At 44.6% G+C, this 25,754-nt stretch overlaps 1 protein-coding gene across 18 annotated transcripts in view; it reads left to right on the forward strand.

The window, feature by feature from the left end:
* EPB41L3 (erythrocyte membrane protein band 4.1 like 3) overlaps nt 1-25,754 on the forward strand; it is an 860,969-nt gene that overhangs the window by 625,687 nt on the left and 209,528 nt on the right. For all 18 annotated transcript variants that reach the window (XM_078687549.1, XM_078687552.1, XM_078687558.1 and 15 more), the window contains one exon: nt 241-328. In XM_078687549.1, coding sequence (XP_078543675.1) covers nt 241-328 — 88 coding nt within the window. The remainder of the gene's footprint in view (nt 1-240; nt 329-25,754) is intronic.

The raw sequence follows: 25,754 nt of genomic DNA on the forward strand, positions 1-25,754 counted from the left end.
TAAATTTGCTGACGTAACAAAAAAGCACAGGCCTAAAGTACGTATTATTTGTCATGTGACCATTTGTACAAATAGCATCATCAATTTATGATTGCCAGATTCTGATTTTGCTCTTAATTACTGTGAGAAAATAATTTTAAATTCAGTTTGGGACAGCGGGGGATGGCTAAGTTTACAATTGACTGTCATCTTTGCTAAGAGATACTGATTATGAATATATTGTTGATTTTCTTTGTCTAGGGGAATGACACCCGCAGAAGCCGAGGTGCACTTCTTGGAAAACGCCAAAAAACTGTCTATGTATGGAGTAGATCTGCACCATGCCAAGGTATGCAGGTTTCTTCTTCATTTGATTTGATTCTTGTGAATATAACTTTTTTTTTCTCGACTAAGTTCTTATTTTGTAGCAGAAATTTAAATGTGATTTGGTACCCTGGAGGGTCTATGTATTATCAATCTTAGAAGAACACAATTGAGTTTAAAAGGTTGGATACAAAGTAACTATAAAGTCGGCTATAGGTTGCCTTTCAAGATGCATATCCAGTGCAAGGACCGCAATGTCATACGTAGATATCACTGAAAAAAAGGCAGGCTGTATCTTAAATTTAACTTCTAGGCACAAGATGGTGATTAATTCAGTTGAAGAAATTGGCGTCAATTTAGCCATATATTTCTTGATTCACCGGCTAGTTGTCGCTTTTTTGTCTTACAGAGTTGTGAGAGATCCTATTAATTCCATCTGGCTAGATGTTTTAGGAGGGCATTATGTATTTTTGAAGAAAAAATAAATAAAAACTCTCTTTCCCAAAAATAACCGCCAAATTATAACAGACAAAATGTACTTTTCGGATGAAGACCACTTTGCGGAAATACCAAAATCATTTTGAGATAGAAGGAAAAGATGCAGGGAATATGCTTCAGAGTTTTACTGTGAGGATGGGCTTGGAAATTTGCACTTTTATCAATACAAACAAGAATACTGAAATAAAAGACCACCGTGTTTGCATGTCAGTGTTTCAAAGGAGTTCTAGTGGAAGCCATTAGAAAATGGGAAGTGACAGAATCCAAATGATACTCAATGAAGACAACAAGGACGTGATTGTAGCTCAGGGGTCTCCACAGTTTCAGTGCTACGTTTTTTGAGAAAACATGCTTTGACATATATGTTCAACAAAACAAGATTTGTCAAGAAAGAAATATATTTTGGGAGATATATGGTTATGTGGGGGGGTCTGTCTAACAAGTCGTACAAGATGGCTGCTTGGTAAAGCGGCTCTCATCCTAATCCATCCATAATATATTCTCTGCAGCCCCTGTGGTAAGGTTTTAAACCGCAGAGGTGGAGGGGAATCTTTAGAACCATTGTGGAGGAGCAACAACCATGGTTTGAAACAGTGTGTAGCCTAAAGTGGCCTTCTGCAGTGTGTTGTGCCACGGCCTTGTGCAGCGGGGTCAGGCTGCAAGATCGGCTGGGGACGAGAGAGTGAAGATAGGTGGAGGTGGCCTCTCCCAATAGAGCCCAACCGACCCTCTGATACAGCAGGATGCAGAGAGTCCATGTGGGGGCGGTAGAGCGCAGACCTAGCGGTGAGATGGAGGTGACCCCCAGAGCAAGGTTGTATGTTGGCCTGGCGAGGCAGGAGCACTGAAAGCAATGCCTCGAGATAACTCCTTCCCATCCAGACCCAGCGTGCCACCACCACTGACAACGCTTACAGTTGTGGGCTGGGAGAGGTGATGCAGGGCTCACGGCTCATATCTGACTGCCAGGGGATCCGGTGCAGGAGCTTCGGACATGGAATGGGCATCCAAGAGGGGTACATTGGGTCCATTGAACTGCAGTGCGTGGAGCCGGACTGGGACCATGAAACGGCGAGGGGGAGATGGGCTTCCCCTGGGCCCACCCGGCAACACAGGATTATCAACCCCTCCAACTCTTTGAGGAGCATAAAGCATCAATAAGCCTGCTACGCCCGGGTCCAGTGGTGTGACGTGGGTGGCGCCAGGGGCCTAACTGTACTACAGTCCAGCACAGTAGGAAGGCTGGAGGAGAGTTGCCTGCTCACAATACTGCCAGTTTTAAATACTCAGAGCTGCCCAGGTACCCCAGCAGGCAGTAACGGTGGAACCCAGTCGAAGACTCTGAGAGGCAAGTGGGGACACTCTGCATGACTTTGGGGCCCCTTACCCAGTGGAGCATCATCTGTGCCCAGTCAGCAGCCCCCGCCTCCCCATCCCTCACCCCAAGCAAAGGATATGGTGCTGGGTGGGGTGCTTAGACTAGTAGGACAAGGTGACTGGCCAGGAGAGAGCACAGACACCAGTGAAGGCCAGATGCCCAAACCTACACCACCCTGATCACGCACTGCCACTGTGAACTGGAGAGGGAGGCTCTCCAGGACCCGGTGCACACTAGGTCCCTGCCGTCTGAACCTTTGCAACATTGACCGAGGAAGCAGCGAGTGGCAGCATGCAGCTGTCGCTTGGAGGGTCCACTCTGGTAGTGCGGCCCAGTATTTCTCCCCATGCAAACTGCTTCTGAACTTGGACACAGGTGCAGACATCAATTGCCTCAGGATTTGGTGGAGACCTGGAACAGCTGCACGAAGGGCAGTGGGAAACCCAACAGGCCACAGGGAGGACTCCTCACTGGAGGGTGCACTTAGCAGGTGTCGGCGACTACAGCTGTGACCAAAACTGCGGCTTTAATGTGTGAGGCCAACGGCGATGACTGGAAGCAGGAAAGCCCCAGCCTCACACCAGCTAAAACTGGATACCATTGCACTCCCCAAAGATGGTGCAGGGAACGCAGTGGGAAACCCAACAGGCCACAGGGAGGACTCCTCACTGGAGGGTGCAGTTAGCAGGTGTTGGCGACTGCCGCTGTGACCATAGCTGCGACTGCCATGTGTGCGGCCAACGGCGATGACTGGGGGCAGGGGAGCCCGAGCCTCACACCAGATGAAAGTGGATAAATTTGCACTCCCCAAAGATGTTGCAGGGAACGCAGCACTGGAAGCTGCGCAGATGTCAGCGTGGCAGCCCGCTACCCCCCCTAGGACGGAGAGATGCTTACACTCGAAGACATTATGGAGCCCATTCAGGGGGTCCGGAGAGCCCTAGAAACAAAAATAGACACAACCTCCATGGAGGCCACACTGGTTAGGGCAGACCTCCACAACTTGAGTGCGAAAGTAAAGGAGGTGGAAAACTCCATCTCTGCCCTCAAAACAGAAACAGCGAGCTGGCGGAAACAAGTTGACGAACTACGTGCCAGTGCTGATGTACTGGGGGCCAAACTGGAATACTTTGAAAGCCGTTTTAGGATAAATAACATCTGAGTGGTTGGGGTCCTGGAGAGGGCGGAGGGATCAGCAGTTGATCTATTTTTAGATGACCTCATTCTCAAAGTACTCCAGCCACGAGGCCTGTCTAATTACTTCTCTGTTTAACATGTTCACAGAGTGGCAGGGCCCCCACCAAGGCGTGCCACCACGCACCATAACTGCCCGTATCATCAGTTATAGAGCTCACGATGTAATGCTTCAGGCAGCGAGTTGCACCCCGCCACTCAAATACAAGAACGGCAGCATTAGTTTCGTCCCAGACGTTACACTCCGAGCTCAACAGCTACACAGCAATATTGACAAAGTGAAAAAGACACTGAGTGTGCAAGAACTGAAATATTCCACAATGTTCCCGGTGAAGCTGCAAGTGATATCAGAGGGCAAAACCAGGTACTTTGCAACCCCAGACAAAGTATGAAACTGGCTAGATGGCTGGAGGCCAGCGAAAGGAGCGCGAACCACGAACCGATCCAGATGGCAGCAATGTTACCAGACGTTTTAGTTGATGGTGCCGGGTCTAGAATCAGATGCCCCGCTCCTAACGCTGTAGCGTTTTAATGCTCTGACGATTTTTTTACTTCATGCTGCATGATTACGATGTTGCATGTGAAATGTTAAATTTTAAAACTGGTTAATTTTAAAATTGCAAATACTGGGATTGACACTGTGTGTTAAAGCCGCGCTCTTGACCTTACCTACGCCGCCCTTGCCAGCGCCCCGTTCCACCACGGGATCTCCCGTTTGTTGTGGAGGGCGCTGGCATATATTTGTTTCTCCTGCCCGGACTGGCTGCTTAGGGTCACGCGGGCTTCGTCTCGTAGGTCCTCCCCTATTTAACCCGGATGTTTAGAATTACCTCTGTTTAGTTGATGGTGCCGGGTCTAGAATCAGATGCCCCGCTCCTAACGCTGTAGCGTTTTAATGCTCTGACGATTTTTTAACTTTATGCTGCATGATTACGATGTTGCATGTGAAATGTTAAATTGTATAACTGGTTAATTTTAAAATTGCAAATACTGGCATTGACACTGTGTGTTAAAGCCGCGCTCTTGCCCTTACTTACGCCGCCCTTGCAAGCGCCCCGATCCACCACGGGATCTCCCGTTTGTGTTGGAGGGCGCCGGCGTATATTTGTTTCTCCTGCCCGGACTGGCTGCTTAGGGTCATGCGGGCTTCGTCTCGTAGGTCCTCCCCTATTTAACCCGGATGTCTTTCTCCGCGTTCAGCGGACGCGAACAGCGGGCGCGCGCAAAGTCGCACCTAAGTCTAGCCCATCTGCGCCCGTCCGCGCTGAGGATGCGCTGGATGCGCTGGGGGCTGGAGAAGAGGCTGCTATCTCTGTAGGCACTCGAGTAAGTTTCATCTACTCGCGTCAGGACTTGGCTGCACTTAAACCCTCCAAACTTCCCTGCCACCATAAGTTTGCCCCTGAGGTATTTCGGAGGTCTCCCCACTGTTGCTGCTATACTGGATTTAGTGAGCCCATAATTTCAGACACCTTACACACGCGGTCTCCTGCTGTTACGGCGACCCTTAACACCACCTCCGAACGGGGCTTTCTTATCAATGCTAGATCTTTAGTAAAGAACAATATAGCATTTTATGATTTTGTCGCTGCCAGGAAACCCTCATGGGTCTTTATTACTGAAACATGGGCCTCTGTCTCCTCTGGTCCCGAACTGGTTAACGCTATTCCAGAGGGTTATGCACTGGCCAGAATGGACAGAGTTGGTCGTAGGGGAGGAGGACTGGGTATCCTCTATAAGACCTCTGCAACCTGACGTATTACAACTCTTTCCTCTCCCTCAGATTCCTTTCAGGCCATCTTTTTCTCTTTAACTTCTTCCCCCCCGGTTGCCTTTTCTGGCCTCCTGATTTACAGGCCCCCGGGTCCCAGATCGGGTTTTGGTCATAATTTGCTTAATATTTTAGAGCCCTATTTTGGTAGATCACATCTGACGGTTATGGGTGATTTGAACTTCCATTTGGAAGATTCAGGCTCTAGTGACACCTGTTCCCTGGTGGACTCCCTAGCCTCATGTGGTCTCCTGCAACTGGTGGATAGCCTTACTCATCAAGCGGGTCACACATTGGACGGGGTTTTTTCCAACAATCCCAGATTAACAACGGGCCTCCCTATTCCTCTTGTGTGGTCAGACCATCTGGCTGTCCCCCTTGGAATTAAAAACCCCCTCTTTTTCCACGCTGCCGTGCTACTCAAGGAGAAGGGAACCTAAGCGGAACTATAGGAAAATTTCCAATGATACCCTGGCCCCTCTCATGGCCAACACCAGGACTGCACCCTTGGGAGAGGTTAATGCCGCTGCGTTAGATCTTTCTAACGCCATCACAAGAGCGGTGGGTTTCCTGGCCCCTGCCTCTTACGGCTATTCTGCCAGAAAGAGACCCTCGGCCCCCTGGTTCTCAGAGACACTTAGGCTTTTAAGGTAGGACTGCAGGAAACAGGAAAGGCTCTGGCGAACAACCTGGGGTCACAGAGAAAGAGAAAAGCACAAAATCTTGCTTAGAGAGTACACAATGAAGATAATTGAGGAAAAGCAGGCCCACTTTTCAAATTTAATGGCCTCCCTCACTTCCCCAAGGGAATTGTTTAAGAATGTTGATTCCCTGTATACCTTGCAAACACCTGACCCTGTAATAGTGTCCCAAGAATTGTGCGATAAGATCTCGCTGTTTTTTCATTAAAAAATAGCTGATATTTATACCTCTCTGGAATCACAAATGGACCTATTGGGCTCCCCCCTTCTCCAGCCTTCATCTCCCATTGACTGCTGGCCAAAGGATTCCCTTAATAGTTTGTCCAATTTTCCTCTTCTTACTTTCCAGCAGTTAGACTAGCTTCTGAACAGAATTAAATCGGGATCTCCTTTGGACCCTTGCCCCCTCAGGATTCTGAAGGACTGTAGGGAAGTTTTGTTGCCCTATCACCTATAAGTAATAAACCATGCTATAATGGAAGGCATTTTCCTGGCTTCTTGGAAAATGGCAGTGGTCAAGCCTCTGCTGAAAAAGCCGACATTAGACCCGGAGACATTAAAAAAAAATTCGCCCAATATCACTTCTGCCGGCCCCAGCAAAGATGCTTGAGACACATCTTAATCAACATCTAACGGCCTTTCTTGATTCCTCCGGACTTCTTGATCCGTCACAACATGGTTTCCGGAAGCACCACAGTACTGAGTCGGCTCTTACTGTGGTCGTAAATAACATCCGCTCAAAGGTCGATCGGGGCCAGTCTACTCTACTGGTCTTGCTAGACCTGACAGCAGCTTTCGACACCCTGTCTCCCTCCATCTTAACAGCTCGTCTTAGGGAGATAGGGGTGGAGGGCCCAGCGATGAGCCTGCTGACCTCTTTTCTCAATCACAGGGAGCAGAGAGTCAAGTTAGGAGAGTTCCTGTCCCTCCCTAAACCTGTGCAGTGTGGGGTCCCACAGGGGTCGGCGTTAAGCCCCACTCTTTTTAACATATATGTGGCCCCTCCTACCAGATTAGTAAGATCTTTTGGGATGGAGGTGGTATCATACGCCGATGATACCCAAATTATCGTTTCTCTCTCCCATTCGGTGAGTACCTCCGCTTTCAGCTTTAGGAACTGCATGGAGGCAGTTTCACAGTGGATGATTCTTAATTCACTAAAGCTGAACGGAGAGAAACCCGAAGTCTTGATCTTCGGTGGAGACCAGGATGTCTGGTCAAGCGATTGGTGGCCTCCATCTCTTGGAGTTTGTCCACGGCCCACGAAATCCGCTCGGAACTTGGGCGTGATGATTGACACCTCGCTTGCTATGGCTCAGCAGGTAAATAGAACGGTCTCCACCTGCTGGGGCGTTATTAGTACCTTGAGGAAAATTACGCACTATCTTTCCTTGAAAGCCCGTAAACAGACTGTGGTGGCCCTAGTTACATCCCGTTTAGATTACTGCAATGCGCTCTACTCGGGCATTAACATAGGCTTGGCATAACGTTTGCAGACTGTGCAAAACGCCGCAGCTAGGTTTATCCTAGATGTCCCCAGTCGCTCTTCTGCCACTTTAGCTAGGAAGAATTTGCACTGGCTCCCGATTCAGGCCAGGATCTCTTTTAAGATCCTGTGCCTTGTACACGGGGCTTTATTCGGAGAAAGCTCTGAGGGTATACGTTCTCTGCTGGTTCCTTACACTCCCAGCAGAAACCTACGTTCCTCCAGCAAGAATCTCCTGATTGTTCCTCGAGTTCGTAGAGTCAGATGGGGAGGAAGGGCCTTCTCAGTTTTGGCCCCTAAATTGTGGAATACCCTCCCCCCGGAATTAAAAACTCAACCCTCAATCGGACCTTTCAGGAAGGCATTAAAAACCTGGCTTTTCGCAGAGGCGTATTTGTAACCTGGTTCTCGGCTGCCATATTATGTTTTTGTTAGGCGCCTTGATGCCCTTGGGCTAAGTTTGCGCAATATAAGACTGCCTTCATTCATTCATTCACTGACCCAGACCGTGGAGCGGAGACGGAGGACAAGGAACGGGACCAACAGACCATGTACTAGCAGACCTCGCAGGGCGCCGCGCATCAAGGATCCCAACATGACATGTTCGATGGGGTGGCAGGAAGCTGCAAAAACCAGACAGTAATACAGGAGCCGTGCAGAGTCTAGGCATCCTGACGAACAACGGACTTTTAGTAGATACAGTGGTTGGCAGTACACAGTAAGATGCGTGGGGGTGAGGAGGGAGATTGTTGTGAATTTCACTGGCCCCACCTTCTTGAGTTCTGTTTTGGGGCAACAGGCACTCTGCACTGTTGGGAGGGGTTGGCAGTTCTAAGTCCACCGTGGATGGAGACGAGGGGTTCCACAGGGGGAATATTAGCTTAAGTTTGCTGTTATTTAAGTTTTTGTTGGCTCACACTGCACTGTCGCTGCGGACTGAAGCATTTGTCCGTCTTCATCGACACACCCAACTCCTAGGTCCGGAAGGTAGCCTACATAGGTTTGGGGAGCTCATCTCCTGAATGACAGAGCAGATTACAAGGTGGAAATGGTTTACATGAAAATAATGTCCTGGAATGTAAATGTTCTAGGGGACAAAATAAAGAGGTGCATCATTCTGCAATATATTAAGCTTAGGGCCCCAGTCGTGGTCCTCTTCAGGACACCCATATGATGGGGAAAAAATATCATGCTCTTGATTCGGATATAGAGTGGTAGCCCATGCGGGATATTCAACAGGCTTAAGAGAGGTGGGGATTCTAGTAAAACATGCACTTCCTCTTACTATCCAACACTTTTGGTCTGACAAACCAGGGAGATCCGTGCCCTTGTTGGGGAGATGGGTGGGACTGACCCTTCACTTCTATCGATCTACATCCCACCACGTCTATATGACATCACTTTCTCTGATCTGAGCACTACGTTGCTGCAACAGCCTGATGCCAAATTACTTATCGGGGGAGATTTAAACCTTGTGCTCATCGACAAACATGATCGATTGACCCCCTCCTCCACCAAACGGTGGGAACTACCCACCAACTGCTCTCGGATTTCCTGATTCCCTTGGGTTGATGGACATATGGTGAGCACACAAACCCAGGGAAAACCAACACCAATACACTTTACATTCAGGGGCACACTTGGCATATGGTATATGAGAGCATTCTCCAACATGGGCAGTGTTCGGTTTGGTCCACAGAGGCGGAGTGGGGAGGGTGATATGGCTATAAACTCCTGGTATCTCAAACTATCTCTCATTAGAGCCGGCTGTTGTAGTATGAAAGTTCACTGGTCTTTTAGAAACAAAAGAAAAATACTTTAACAAGAACGTGTCCTCTGTTCAGTCTTATGTCTATTGGTTATGCACTTTTTCTATTACGATTTTAACTGACTGTTGTTATATTGAAAAACACCCATAAGATAAGAAAAGAAAAGAGAAAAGAAAAACAAAAATAAGAATATAAATATGTATACCCTTAAACAAATGATAAATATATATAATATATACCAATAAAATCAAATGTGAAATTTTCAATTGTTGAGGTTTTCTGTATACAGTTGGACTCCTTATTCCCACTTTCATATTCCAGGGTATATCATTTATGAATTTTACATAAATAGAGATTGATTGTGTCACTTGGCTATAGACCTTCCTTAACCTAGTCTGTTCCCTATGTATAGCAAGTGGAATAGTAGTATAGAGGGGTCCCCTTTTTCCAAAATACGTGTCCTCTGTGGACTCCACACAAATTCTTTGGGAGGCTTACAAAACTGTACTTAGAGGACAGGTCATCTCCCTTATAGAGGGGAAAAAAAGGTCAAGTTAGAAGAGCTCAAGAGGGAGATTTGTTCCCTGGAGCAGAGCCTCATCACTTTACAGAGCCCAGAGACCAAGCACACGTTAACCTTAAAACATAGAGAGTATAAAGACCTAGGGGCATATGTATGAAAATCAGTTTTTGCGATTTTCAAATAGCGATTTTTTGAGAATCGCTATTTGAGAATTGCAAAACGGGATGTATTTAAAAATTAGCAATTTTTTGGCGATTTCTTAGTATTCCTTAATTGCGAATAGCAAATTGCGAAATCGCAATTAAGGAATACCTTCCCATTCATTCCTTTGGGCCAGGAGGCCCATAGGAATGAATGGGAAGTCATTCTCAATTTGCGATTCGCAATTTGAGAATCGCAAATTGAGAATAATTTCAAGGGTGCAAGGCTGTCATTAGGACACCCTGATGCACCCCTGAAATGAACATGTGTGCGCATATGGCGCCTTGAAAAATGCCAAAAAGTGAATTTTTCAAAGAAATTGCAAATTACCACCAATTTGAAGTTGGTGGTAATTTGCGATTTCTTAAGGAATCGCAAATTTTGCGATTCCTTAATATTGCGATGCGATTTTGCTCATACATTGTGTTTTGCAATTTTTTTGTCGCAAACGTTTTTTGCGATTTGCAGAGTTTGCGACTAAAAATTTGTTTCATACATATGCCCCTGACTACGGGGAGCAGCCAAAATTAACCACTGGGCTACTAAACATCGTCTCTACGAGAAAGGGAATAAAACAGGCAAGCTACTGGCTTGGCTAGATAAAATGGAACAGTCCCGACGCTGGGTGTTGGAAGTTAAGACACAGGAAGGGTGATGGTGAGGAAGAGACAGCATATGGCTGAAACCTTTGCTGACTTGTAAGCTCAGATTTACTCCCCGGCAGTGACCACCACAGCTAATGATACTCGGGAGTTTATCTGCGATATCCGCATGCCAGATCTCTCAGTTCAGATAGAGACCTACTAGATGCAGACATTATTGCCGCAGAGCTTGTGAGAGCAATACAAGAGCTCCGAGTAGGCAAGGCAGTGGGCCCCAATGGAGTTCCGATTAAACAGATGGCTTCTGCATTGGGCCCTCACATCTTGAAAATATTTAAAGAAAGCAAGCAAAGGGATGCGTTGCAGAAAGATCAGGGATTGGCCACCATTGTGATCATCCATATAGACTGAAAACCCCAAACGAATGTGCCTCATATATCGATTTTAAATGCTGAGGTTAAAATACTAGCTAAGGTGCTCGCACTGTGCCTGGTCAAAGTGATCCCAAACTTAGTCCACCCAAATCAATCGGGCTTCATGATCCAGTGGAGCATGACCCTAAACATTCGATGTTTGCATAGAATGCTAGGCCAAGCGGCCAACCTACAGGAGCAGGCTCTAGTCCTGTCGCTAGACGCCAGGATGGCATTTGACACAGTAGAATGGGACTATATTTTCAAAGTGTTGAACAAACCGGGCTTTGGCCAGACTTTCATACAGTGGATACCGCCTTTATACTCTGGTCCGCTGGCACTGGTTAAAGTTAATGGGATCTGTATCAAGAATTCCGGCTCCAGGGGGCTATCAGGCATATCACCCCTAATTTTTGCCCTGGCGGCATGGATCCAATGAGACCCAATGGTTTGATGCTTATACAGGGATGAGCTGCAGGGATGACCAGTGGAAAGATCACATATCTTTATATGTGGAGGGTGTGCTGCTGTACATAACAGATCCGGAAAACACACAGAACAGACAGACGAAGATTATCGCCATTTTTGGCCGCTATTCTGGCTATACAATCAGTTAGCGCAAGTCCTTGACATATCCACTTAGAGGACAGGTAACACGGCTTCCGTGTGACGTTTGCGTGTGCGTGGTGATGGTTGTCACTACGGGGTTCTGCTACCTCAGGATTTATATCACCCAGACTCAGACCTCTTCTTCCACAGTAACTTAGCCCCGTTGCTAGAGAGGTTTAAAAAAGATGTGCAACATAGGAGGTCCCTACTGCTGTTAATCCTGGGCAGGGCTGCAATATTTATAATGATGTTCCTGCCCCGTTTCCTAAATGCCCTTCACAATACGCCATGCACAAAACACAGATCATACTTTGAAGCGATTGAGGGGGAAGTTTAAACGCTGCTCTGCAATATGGAGAAAGGGACGGTGCACAAAGTAACAAAATTCTGAGAGCTTCCAGTTTAGCCAAAATTAAGTCCTTTATTCTTTTCAGTCTTTAAAAAGCCTCAGCCAATGTGTTTCATTCCATTGGAACGTCGTCAGGGCTCGGTAATCTCTTGTGGTTCCAGAAAAAAGGTCCTAAACCAGATATTCCAAACGCTTTCAGGCCTCGTTCTCATAAACAGTCTTTTATACAAATAGGCGAGGACATTTTTCTCAAAGATCAGAGGCGGTTCAAGTGGCCCGAGTACTGGCACACGTACCTCTCGAACAGTCTTTCTATAGATAAACAAGGAAAATTATTTCTCAAAGATCAGAGGAGGTCTTAGTGGCCCAGAGTCTTGGCATATGAAATATATGAAATAACATTACGTATAGAGGGGGATAAGACTAGAAAAATAAGGGGTCTATTTTGGGATAATCTCTCCGAGGGCTATGACATCCTTCTAGCTGAAAAAGACTGGCCACCCGAGTTTGTCAGGGAGTGCCCACATGACGAGGAAATAATTATGCCTGCCTTCTCAAATCATATTCCAATTCATAAAAAATATACACTTGCAAGGAAGTGGGCAGTAGCTCAAGCTCCTGCTTTATATAAAAATCATGTAGGATGGGATGAGGACTCTCCTCCTCACAAAATCCAGGTAAAATCACAACCTACTGCACAGAGACAGTACCCAATTAAGCAAGAAGCTAAAAAACAGGTAAAAGAGATCCTAGATCAACTTGAATACCAGGGGGTGATTGAAACTTGCACCTCACAAATGAACAATCCTTTGTTTCCTGTCTCCAAACCAGACAACTCTTATCGTCTTGTTTTGGACTACAGACATCTTAACTCATGTTGCAAAACTTTTGCAGTGCAAAACTCGCATAGTGCTGCACTAATGAATAACATAGTGCACAAAAAATACAAAACAACATTAGACATCTCTAATGGATTCTTTTGTCAAAATATAGCACCAGAGAGCAGATATTTGACTGCGTTCTCGGTAAATGGCTCGTAAAAAAGTTTCTGCCGTTTACCCCAGGGGCACAAGAACAGCCCAGGGTTATTCTCAGCGAGAGTAACAGAGTTACTACAAACATATGATGACGAGGCATTATCCTATGTCGACGACATTTACCTAACAGATGATGACTTGGATACTCACTTGAAGAGAGTGAACACCATAATACTTGGGTTCGCAGCAGAGGGTTACAAATTCAACTTTAAAAAGTCAAGAATTGCCCATCTAACAGTCCTGTTTTTAGGATATGAATTATCAAGTGAAGGCAAAAGCCTGGCTGACAATTTCCTAGAGAAATGTGCTGTAATCCAAGCACCTAGAACACTAAAAAAGTAGGCTTCCTAAATTTCGGAAGAACTTACATTATAAATTACGCAGAAAGGGTTAAACCCCTTTATGATCTAATAAAACCAGATTTTAAAAGAATCAACTGGACTCAAAAACACACAGAGATTTTGAGATCCTTACAAACAGACATGTTAATTAAAACAAAATTAGAAACACGTGATAACACACGCAACCTTGTGATTAGAGTCATCCCAGGAAGATGCGGATTCACATACCTGACCTCTAATGAGGGAGAAAAGGTACAGATTGCATACAAATCACACTTATACACAGAAGCTGAAAAGAAGTTCAGTATTAAAGAAAATATTGTTCATGCAGTTCAAACGGCAATAGCTAGAGAAAAAGACAAAGCTGACGGTAGACGTATCACAGTCAGAACAGCAGAATCAGCCTTTGAGGCATTAACAACCCCATGTAATTTACCAACAACAGCATTGAATCCGGAATGGATACAATGGGTGAATTCTATTACAACGGACAAAGTAAAATACTACTTTGATCCAGAATTAAAGGAATTAAAATATTTAGAATATGAAAGAACATACCCTCTGCCAACCGACATTCTGCCCTTACGACAGTACGCCTGTGTAATATATACAGACGGCCATGCTCAACCACCAGGGTGGGGAGAACAAGCATACAACCCCACATGTAAAAGTACAAAAGAAGTGTGGCGCGGAGGGAAACTGAGACCTCTGCTAATAAAAACACACTCAGTAGAAACTAATTCAGAACAACAGACTGAAATAATAGCATTGAAAATGGCGCTAGATAATGCCGATTGCGAATTCCCGACACTTATAGTGTCCGATTCGTATTACTGCGTCAAATTATACAACAACGATTTGCAAAAAAGGATTCAAAACGGTTACAAAGATGACACAGGTGCAACAATAAAGCAAAAAGTGCTTTGGAAACAAATAGTTCTTTTACAGAAAGAACTGCCAAAGACGCACTTGATACACTCACTGAGTCATCAGCGTGATGGCGTTCACGTTGCAGGGAATTCATTGGCTGAGAAAGCCACAGCGGTAGCAACTGAATCGGCTTCCGTAGCTAGAAAAAAGCGTACAGTAAAATACATTGACGGTGAAACAGTGCTGGCGGTGAAAACGTCATCAAAAGGCGACTGCTCAGCGCTACCGATCAACTATCCACTCAATTATACATACATAATAGATGCAAACTCCGTTCCTTTTGCTCGAATCCCTGGAGTGGGGGATAGAGTAATTCCAAACACGGACAGGAGAAGCATGTTAATAGCAGGCGCACATAGGGGTGAGGGTCTTAGTCACCTCAAACTAAAAGATTCTCTGGAAGAATTACAATCAGTGTACTGGTGGCCAGGCATGAACCTGCATCATCACATTTTTGTAAAAAACTGCCCAGACTGCAACAGAGATCACAGCGGCGAGAGAAACGGTATACTACCATGGCGTTTCACTCCAGAAGGGCTAAACAATAACCAATAAAACCAGTATGAACAATGCGTCAAATTAACATATAAAGACTAGTTTCCACTTGTAATGTAGACCCCAGCGCTCGGCTGACGTCTGGACTGTTATAAAAAGATTTGCGAGTCTATAATGGCATATACGCTAGAAGCCTGCTACGTTTGGCTTCAGTATTCCTTTAAGCCCTAAAGCTTGTAGGGATGCATGGCCAAATGAGCATTGCATAGCGGGACTCATCTCACTTCCTTCCTGAGGGATACGGGATGGTGTAAAGAAAAAACCAAGGCATAAAGCTATCTATAACGGAAAAGGTATTAGGTTCGGGAGCTGGGTGGGTCAAACATCTAATAAGTGTCCAACGTAGTCTAAACAACCTGCCAAGAAATTCTCTGAAAGGATTCAGTCCGTACGAATTATTGTTTGGGACTAGAATGATGATCTTAGATCTTGACAGTCAGACTTCGGTGGTTAAAGAAAAAAGCTTTGATATCAAAGATCGTATGGCTATTTTGCAGGACTTAAACGAAACAAGGAAAGACCTGAGCAACATAAAGTTGAAACAACAGCCAACAACCACTGAAGAAAAACCACCTGTCCCAGCAAGGCCTGTCTGGATTCCAAAAGTCGGGGATCTAGTCAGAGAAAAGATCGCGGTAAAGAAGGAATTTGGGCCTTCTTACAGAAAAGCAGTTCCTGTCTTGTCTATAAACGGGACAAGATCAGTAGTACTACCGCCCCTTGCTGGTAAAAAGGAGAACAGAGTTGTATCAATCGACCTGGTAAAACCACAATCATGTGGCCGATAACAAACAGTAGGCCAAGTGGACTCCCGATAAGTAGTAGAACACCAAAGTTTGCTACAAATACAGAGGTTCAAACTAAGAGGCTAATCACATTCGAAATGCCTACAGGAAATCAACAAGGACTATGCAACAAAGCAATGGAACTTAAACCTCTAACAACCCAAATAAAAACATTTAGTCGAGACACACCAACCTGTAATGAAGTAACATATGACTATGCTGATGAAACAAAGGAAACTTCTAGAACAAAAAGTAATCCAGAAGCAATTGGAACAATAGACAGAACAGCATCCGGCTACTTCATTAACTTCGATGATTCATCTGAAGATCTGAGTGAATCTAAGAAACAGCCTTCAACAAAAACTTTTAAAGATAAAGCTAAGGAACTTTTTAAACAGCTGAAAGAAACCTACCTGATTTCTCCATGGATTGAATTTTGGGTGGCCGTAGGTGCATTTATCCTCATACTTTGGCTCATCATGGTACTATGTTTGGGACATTTCATTGAGGGAAAATATGCTAAAATGGACACAGCAAGCCAGAAAATCAACTTGGTCCTCAAACCACACACATCTTCACACGTCGAGAAAAGAGAACTTTCTTCAGTCAACTTCACAGCCAATCCTATACCCGGCGGGGTAGCATGGGACAATACTGATTATGAAATCTATGGTCCGGTCGAGATCCTGAAGTATCCACATCAAATTAAGATCTCATTGAGTGACTTTGTAAAACCAAGCTCATTTGCTGATGATTGGGACTTTGAAAGTATTAATGATATGATGTCTGACCTAGTGATGTCTGCTAAATTTACAGAACATGATTATTTGCAGGGTTCGTCTAATTATGATGAGATGTTCTGCTACAACCACTATGGTAACCATTATCTACATAAATCTGCACAACCTAGAAATGTTTTAAATTATAATCAATGGAAACATTGTGCAACCCCTCCAAAAGGAAGCTCAAAAACTTTTTATGACAAATATTCATATTTTTCAGGGTTCAACACAAGTAATGCGGAAACATTTTATTTCAAATTGTCAAATAAGACAGGTACAAAGACCATGTTTACAAACACAAAATTGATATATTCAGATTCATTTTTTGAGCAAATGAATACATTTGGTTTTGATTTCTGGAACAAAAATGTTGAAGCAAAAACTGTTTGGGGTACAAAAGAATGGCAAGTACAAGGTATAGAATCATTGTTTAGAGACTGCATGATCCCAGAACAGATTATATTTTTGAATGACACTATTCACCAAACCACCTGTTTTGGCCTAGCCAAAATCAAAGATTTAAACAAACCATCTATTCCAAAGCCAACAATGAACAGTAATAGCTCTATAGATGATGAGATAGACATAAACCATATATTAAATCAAAACAGAACACATCCTGATTGGAAACAATGGTTGATCTGGCCCACAGATACAAATAACTGTCAAGACAGATTCCTGAACAAAATACAGGGGTTCACATTGACCAGGCCAGACCCTAGATATTCCCAGAGACAACACCCAGGGCTAATTACCACGTACAGTGTGGGCAAGCTCTGCCTTCAATGGCTTCAAACATCCACACTGGCAGAAATTAAGCAACACCTAACTTTACTTACTGAAGGTGCTGACTTGCGTGATTTCATCATGGGACCACGCAAACAGCGTCCAAAACGTTTCATAGCGGCCTCTGTATATGCAGCTTATAACGAAGCCTGGAAAATAACTCAAATTGAGACAGCAGAAAAGATACGGGAAATTGACCGCATTAATTTGGAAAAATCACTTTCTGTAGTGGACAATGGGTTAATGACTCTGTCCTCCATAATATATTCTTTGGACAGCATTGTGTCTTCAGCAATCGACATAATATCACAAGACTTACTGTTGTTACAACACGGTCAGTCCCAATTGCGTTCTATTGTACAGCTTGGCTGGACGTTACAAAATCTGCGTTCAGGCTATGTGCCTTGGCGTTTAATCAACACAACGTCACTATTCAATATCTTTAACCTTACTGATAAACAAATCAGTATGGCACAGAAGGGTGCTGATTATACAATCCTGAGCATTGAGAAACTCGAGAGATTACCATTGACAATGTCAGAACGACCTGTCATTGAATGGATAATACATGGGATAATTAATATTCCAATATCTACTTTCAGGTTTCAATACTGCCAAAAACATATACAGGCAGGCCAGTATGAAAAGATGGGTAAAGGGTACATTAAGTCAGCATGGACCTTGCCCTATACACATGCTTGTGTCAGTAATAAAGGCCAGAAAGTGTTTCTTAGTGTCAATAATTGTGCGATGTCACTAAGTGGTACACTTCTGTGTCAAGGTATTAGTTTACATGGAGCCTGTGAAGGGTCTTCAAATAACCTTTCATGTCACCAGCTAGGCACACCTGCAACACAAATAGAACCATTCTTTAGGAGACTATCGAACGGGAGTTACATTCTAATAGTAGATCGCAGATGTTGTAGTTTGCTGCCCGGAAAAGCTTATCTCATAACTACGACTGCGAAGGTCATGTGCTGTGAACGGGTATTGTTCCCCAGCGCTTCACCAGACAGGGAGGCAAGGTTATGGCCCAAATTGAAAATTACTTCTATTCGAATTGATACTTTAAGCAGAATGAAGACAGTGCTCCTCCAGACGCCGACCAGGCTAACGTCATCAAAAGAAACGTATGATCTCCAAGTTGCAAGGACAACGGCAGAGATTCATTCACTGTTATAAACTAATTCCCCAATACATTTCGCAGAAATACTGAACGAAATCCTAAATATTTCTGATACCACTGGTATCTCCAGTGTATTTAAAGCAGTGTTTTCAGGTGCTTTAACTCCATTCAAAGCCATCCTGGGTATTTTTCCAGACTTTGTCCACTCCATTTTTGGCGTACTTCCTCTCCTTTTGGGACTAGTGGCAGGAATCCTATTTTTGATCCTGTTATTTCGCTATGGCAAACCGTGTCACAGACAAAACACCTGCGACAAGGGAAGAAACAATCCTAGCCATTGGATACCGGGACCGGATATCTAAAATCCTTGGACTATCCCGGCTTAGAGACCTAAACATGACTTGGTTTCTTTCATTTAGACCGATGTGGCAACGATGTGTTTTACCTGTATTAAGGTGCTTGCTATGCGGAGAAGAATGCGTGTTGGACACCTGTCTGACACTACAATCGGATGTGCCAATGGACGCAGAAACCTTGTTGGGTCCGGTAACGGCTCATGCATTGTGCTGTCCCCAGCGGCTACCAATCCTGATGACGGCATTCGTGGAGACTTCACCACTACGATTGAGGGGTGGTGAAGTACGAGATGAAAGCAGCATCGATCAGGTACGACCTTCTGTCAGCTATGCTGATCGAAACATCAATGAAGGCAATCATGCTCATGAATGCATGGTAACCACCTTTTCCGAGTTAGTGGAACTTTCACAGGAAGCTGTTAACAGCTTTTTCGACAGTCTAAATGATATGATGTTCTCACCAGAGCAGAAATAAGGACTTTTGAGCAAGCTAGCACACGGCGTTCCCAACACCCTGAATTTGGCCTTCAACTTTGATAATAAAGTATCATGAACAATTTTTTCTGCAGTTTACAGACAGCGGAACATAATTTTTTCAGCGACACTTATCTTCTGCTTAAAGTAGAAACTATTCTTAGAGAACTAAAATTCTATTCTATTCTATTCTATTTTAGGAACTTTAGAGACATTAGCTGCCCTCTGGCATGTTCATAAATATTTTATTTTGTGATGAAATGGACTCGCACCTTTTCTTCTGTATTAAGAGCCATTTCATGTGTTATTTTCCTATTTTATTAATAATGATGTATGAATATGCGTAATAGATTTAGCATTATTATACTGCTTGAGTGCATATAATGCATATAATTATCTTTTCGTATATTTCATGGTTTCAAAATGCATATGAATGTATTTTGGGGTGGTACGGTATACACGTACTCTACTAGTATATTTACTATGCCTAGATTTGTAAATATGGACATAGTCTGCGTGGAGTGGGTGTGATGTATTCCTATAGGTTCTGTATTGATCCCCCTATTCCTGACCCTGGTCTGGTTAATAATTAACTAGCAGCCATCCCACGGTGCAAAAACCGTTCTCTGATTAAGCCACACCACGGCACAGGAACGCGTTATCTGATTAGGTCATAACGCTTGCCATCTAATTAGGCAAGCACTATTCCTCCAGCCCCTGATAAGGCATACGGAGTTCTCAAAACAAATCAAACCTATGACAACCTGGGAAAATCCCTACAGCCATTGTTTTGATTTCACCGAGAACTTCAGTAAAGAATGTGCTAACGACCAGTTCGTATGACATCCTTATTGACGTATATATGTCCATCCTTACGTCAATCTCGGCACCTTACAGGTATAAATATTACCGACATTGCCTTAAGCAAACACACGCGGTGGTGACGAGATCGGAGCAGCGAGACTTGCCGAGGAGCCCAGCAGAGAGCGAAGCCCACTGGCGCTGCCCCGCCTTCCTGATGCGCTGAGAAGGAGACGCTGCCTTTCTCCTGCCGAGAAATCCAGCTCCGGCGCTTCCAAGCAGCCCTTGCAGGCAGCTGGAATATCAAGACCAAAGACGAGAGATACCAGCCCTCAACCATTCTAGATCTCAGGTACAGAACTGAATAACCCCTTGCAGAGAATTCTTGAGTCAGTCCCTTGGCAAAACAAACGTAACTTAAACTGCTACTTATCTACTCCCGCCCACGTATTAGGCTTAGGTCAGGTACACCGGGGTAGGCGTAGTTAGAAGCACCAGTTGAGTACGATTAGTCAGATGTATATATGTATGTATCTATTTTATCCATTTTAAACAATCATATGGCTTAGAAACCATATCAATGCTTTTACAGTATTATTTTATAATTCTGCTTTTACTGTATGCACTTTACTTAACCATAAGTATTACAATAATATCGATTCATTTCTCTTGTACGAGAAAAGAGACTGATCAATAAATAACATCTCTTATTGAACACTCCCGTCTCTTCCTTTTCTCTACAATCTGGTGAAACTAAGAATGCACTGAACTGACTGAGTAAAATAAGTTGTCTTTTGTTTTCACACGACTCTAGAGATACACTCTTGATTAGGGGAGAGCAAAGTTGTCATGTTCTATGTATTGTCAGAAACTAAATCCCTTCTTGTCTATCCAGGGAGGTTAAAATCCTCCTTGCCTATTCGAGAAAGTTTCTAGTGAACTCTGAGCTAGCTGGCAAACACAAAACTTTAAGTCTAATATCGTCAGTAGAAGACCTAGTTAACCTCTGCCCTAGGTCTATACTATTGAAGATATTATTCCAATGCGCAGAGCCTATTGGGATAATAGGAACTACACTACAGCTCTGCAACCCAGAGGGTACCTCACGGCTCTTTATAGAAGGCCTAGGCTCACCAACTTACCTGACCCCACGTGGACTGTAGTTGCCATCTGGCAAGCAGCAACACTGGCCCTGAGATGGAAAGATAAGATCTTGCAAGCTACACCACTCTGGGACACTGACATCCTGAGGAAACAACCAGGGTTTGATAAATGGGACCTCATCAAATTTCCAGGGAGGAAGACCTTTTGGATCCAAAGGGATGTTATCCCCCCATCTGATCTACAGTGCGACTGTGTGAAAGAGCCTCTTTTGACATTGTTAGACCCCCCATTTTGCATGGGAAATGATGTGGTTTCGATTGTAAGTGCACAGGGTCCTTGTCAACCAGGTCTCCTGTGCCAGTGCTCCTTCCTTAAAACTGTACCACGATTCATTCAACTTAAGACCCCCTGAAAGTCCTTGGTAAATGGTATCCTTGGTCCCTAGGGCATGGGGACTGAAGAGGGTCCCCTAGGGACCCTTCACCAAGGCCATGCCACTGCAGTTTGCATGCCTTGGTGCCATGGAAAAACGGCAACGTTGACATGGCACACTGTCTGTGTTCCATGTACAGCAGTACTGCCTAATGTATAAGTAAGTCACCCTCTAGAAGGCCTTACAAGTTCTAAGGCAAGGTGTACTATATCTCAGGTGTGGGCATATCTGCATGAGCAGATATACCCCTTCAACATCTATGTCTATTCTTAATATTTAGTGCCAGTGAAGCCACAGAGAGTGCACCAGCTGGAAACTTGACAACTATAGGGTGTACATTTGGTGCTGCCTTGTGCCTCCCTGTACTTACCTTAACCCCAGGAGATCGATCACTGACACTAGTTTACTCACCTGTCAGCAGCACATCTTCAATCACCCCCAGTCTCCATTGATTAACAATGGGCACCCGACCCCGAATTTGACCTCTGCACACCGCCGACCCTGTGCCACAGGTGGTGCATCCTTGGTACTGATTTGAACCTTGCCTGGTGTTGACCACAGACCTCAAAGACTGAATTTGTAAGTTGTGTAATTTCCTTCAAAACTGCATTCTTGTTTCTTTCAAGAGGTTAACATAGCTGAACTGAAAAATTGCACTGTGTTCACTTTTTAGAGTGATAAGTATTTTTTTTATTGAAAACGTACTTACCTTTTAACGTACATATTGGTCTAAAAAATAAATCTTGAAGGAAGCGTATTTTTATAAAATTGGTGTGGCTCTCATTTTTTAGTCATATATCATTTATTGATCACTGTCTGTATAACAAATGACTTACACTCCTCTGTGTTAGGCCTAAGGCTGCTCAACCGCACTACCACAAATAGAGCACTTTGGATTTACATGGAGCCCTGTACACTTCTGGGGGAATCTCTGGACTCTTTGCACAATTTAAACACTTAGTGGTATATCATATAAAGAGACAGCTTCCTACAGTAACTATCAGCTAGCGCCCACTGAAACCTATCATTACATACAACTCCAGAATGCACTTAGAGCGGTGTTGACCAAGAAGAACTAATCTCCCAGAATCCTCGCCTCTAGAGGATAGGCTACTAGATGAGCATATGCCCCGTAAGGCCACCTCATTGACATACAAAAAGCTGCTGAACAATATACCTGATGCACTACAAATCCTACAGGAGCAATGGGCTCAGGACCTAGAGAGGACAGTGAGTGGGCCGAGGCTTTTGCGTCTCCTAGGGAGGTGGCCATAATGGCAGGTTTCCGCCTGGTTCAATCGAAGGTCCTCCATAGCTCGTACTATGTCCGAACAATGATGGTAAAGATGGGAAGGACAGGAGATGGGCATTGTTTGCTGGGTGGGCTGACGGGTACGTTTTTCCACATCCTTTGGGAGTGCCCCAGGATGCAAGGATACTGGACAGTGGTAGTTGAATGCATGGGGGCTGTTAGTAGAGGACCTATGGAGGTCTCAGCCAGGTGGTGTGTGTTATTGTCTGGGGAGAAAGAGATGCAACAAATATATGAGTGACACTGGGTTTGGCAGTGGCTAAGAGAAATATAGCGCAACTATGGAGAGCTGATCAGACCTCGCTGCTTGAAGATTGGAAACAACATAAGGACCGGTGCATGCTGGTGGAGTAGGTGGTTTATGAGGGCAGAGGATGCCCCCAAAAGTGGGGTAAAATTTAGAACCAATGGAACGCCTACAGGAGCAATATTTGTAGTGAACCCAGTTTACTCAATATTAATGAGACTTTACCAGGAATTATCGCCCATGCAGGCCATGTACGGAGGGAAGAGGAGGGGTCTGGGGTGTAGGAGGGAGAGGAGATTGTCACAGTATAAGCAATCAAGATGTACGACATTGCAGTTACAAAATGTATGTGTTGTTTAAAATGCCAATAAAAAAAAAAATATATATATATATATATTTTTTAAAGAAATAGTTATAAAAGCAAATCACAAATCTAATAAGAGATGTATGCATCTTCCACGTCAAAGATTTGAGTCGTGGGTCTTCCACTCAACAGATCTTCCTAAAGAGACCATCCTGCATGTGGTTTATCTTGGCAGTTATTATATTTAGCAATATTGCATCTAGGTTGCTGTACACTGAACAATTCTCAGTGCTCCCTGTCTCTCATCTTCACATCTATTCTGGGATTGAGTGACCCGGAGACCATTGTCTTAACTAGGTATCCAACTGGGTGATTTTTGGGATAAGACTGTCGCCTGCATGTTTTACAGTCATGTTTCCCTGTCCATGTGCCCGACTGTGAGTATCTGCTGTCCTGTCACTAGCCTCATACTCATTTAGCAGAGGCATTAGTCTGTTTCCTGACCAGAGTTTCGCCCTGGGTCTATCCTATAACCTGGAGGTGCATTCCCAGTGTGCCCTCCTTTTTCTGACAGTTGACTACCGTCTGTGCCAGGTGTTTAGCTTCCACAGTGGTGGTGGCAGCGGATTGTGATTCGTGAATCTATAATTGTGAGCTGACCTTTTTATCTGTGTCACTGGAATTGTGGCCTGATGGCTATCTCCTCTAAAGTTTTGCTTGCATGTACTAACCCAGATCTGAAAGCTATGGTTCCAAGTGGATTATGTGTGTTTGTGGCCTGGTACATTCATTGTATGTATGAGTGAGCCAAAGTAATGGTGGTCTGTTTGTTCCATTTTGGAAGCACCTGGCCTGTTCCTGTGGATATGATGGAGGTGAGATTGTTTTCCCAGACAGTGGAAGTGTGTACCCTACGTTCCTTAAGCTGGAGGGGGACACCTTGACACTGAACTGGGAAAGAGGAGAAAAGGCTCCTTTAGAAACCCCATTAGGTCTTTTTCTGAGATGAGCTGCTGATTAGTCCTGTAACACTGCCGTCTGGTAGATGGTGGTGGTGAAGAATTGGATTGCAGGCTTTGTTGCTTAAGGTGAAAGGGACATCTTTAGGCGAGGCCAGCCTTTTGTCTCTTCCTTGATCATTCTTCACTGTGGCTGCTGAGAGCCAGGTGCAGAAAGCTCACATCTCTTTGCACCTTTTTGTGGGTGTTCCAGGCGGGAGATTACCCTGCTGTGAGGAGAATCACTCTACACAAAGGCTGTATCTGTAGAGCAGCCTGGCAGGGACACTTGAAATGAGAACCACCCCAACAATATTCTGAAAGTGCAGACAGTGAACCCACATCTCCTGTCTGCTTTGACTGTATATAGGTGGGAGCTGCTGTCCCTTATGTTGCTCCAGTTCCGAGTTCTTATATATTAAGGAAGGGAGTACTCTTATTGCTGTGAAGCTTGTGCGGGGGGTTGCCTACCATGTGACTTCCTAGAAGTGAGGGGACATCACCTGAAGGCTTGTTTCTCTATAAGCCACTGTTCTTGAAACCTGACCACCTATATGACTAGCCTCCATGCTGAAAAAAGGAAGGATCCTGCTAACCTTGCCGGAGGTATAACTGTTAAGAGACTACAACTGTCCAGTAAGTCCCAGCGACAGCTTAACCCTTCACTTATGGCATGAGGGCCTGCCAGAAGAAGGAAGACTGTGGAGAGTTTTTGCCCTTTGCCGAGAATTTCGGGCAAAGGCACTCAGTTTTGTATTCCACATCAAAAGTCAGACATACTGCTGGCACCTCTCCTCACAGAAATGGGAGAAAAGAGAGAGGCATGATACAGGTCTCCACTAAACACCAAAAGGAAACACTAAGACCCGTGTTTTGGAGACTCTGAACTAAAAGGGAACTGCGTGCTACCATACTGAAAAGTGTAATCTGAACCAGACCCATGATACATTCCTAAAGGACTCTCTAAAGATAAAGGAAGACCAGCTAAAGTCACTGGGGGGGTTCAACCCAGGAAGGGGGTGAGGTGGGCAGAATCCAAGGTGCAGTAACCCAAGTGCCCAATTGTTTAGGTATCTGGAATCAATTATTGTGCAGTATTGTGTTTTAAGTGTGTGGATTACAGTATATGTACAGTATGTTCTAAACCACTGTGCTGAACAATGAGTTAATATGCTGCTGGGTGATTGTTGAGTTCTGAGTTTATGCATCCACACACTACCGCCCTGTGATTCCTGGGACTGCTCCCCATTGCTTCCAGGGCTTGTGCTTGTACCAGCTTGCAGAGCCATAATAGGACTGACCCGGGACATCATAGGCAAACGTCCCAGCCTCCCATGACTGAGGAGTCCCTGCTTGCCATGAGGCTTTCCAAACGTGGTCTGAAAATTGTCAAGTCCAAAGCACGTGTCCACTCTTTAGAAATAAACAGTGAGTAAACGCTACTCAAGCTTTCCCTCAAATGCAACACACGGATCTCTGGAATTTGATTAACCTTGTGTATTCTTCCATAATGCATCAAAGTCATCTCACAGAAAATGTTCTATATATGGAAACACGAAACCTAAGCAGTTCTCGGTGTTCACTCT

Source organism: Lissotriton helveticus, chromosome 4_1, assembly GCF_964261635.1.
Source record: "Lissotriton helveticus chromosome 4_1, aLisHel1.1, whole genome shotgun sequence".
Lineage (NCBI taxonomy): Eukaryota > Metazoa > Chordata > Amphibia > Caudata > Salamandridae > Lissotriton > Lissotriton helveticus.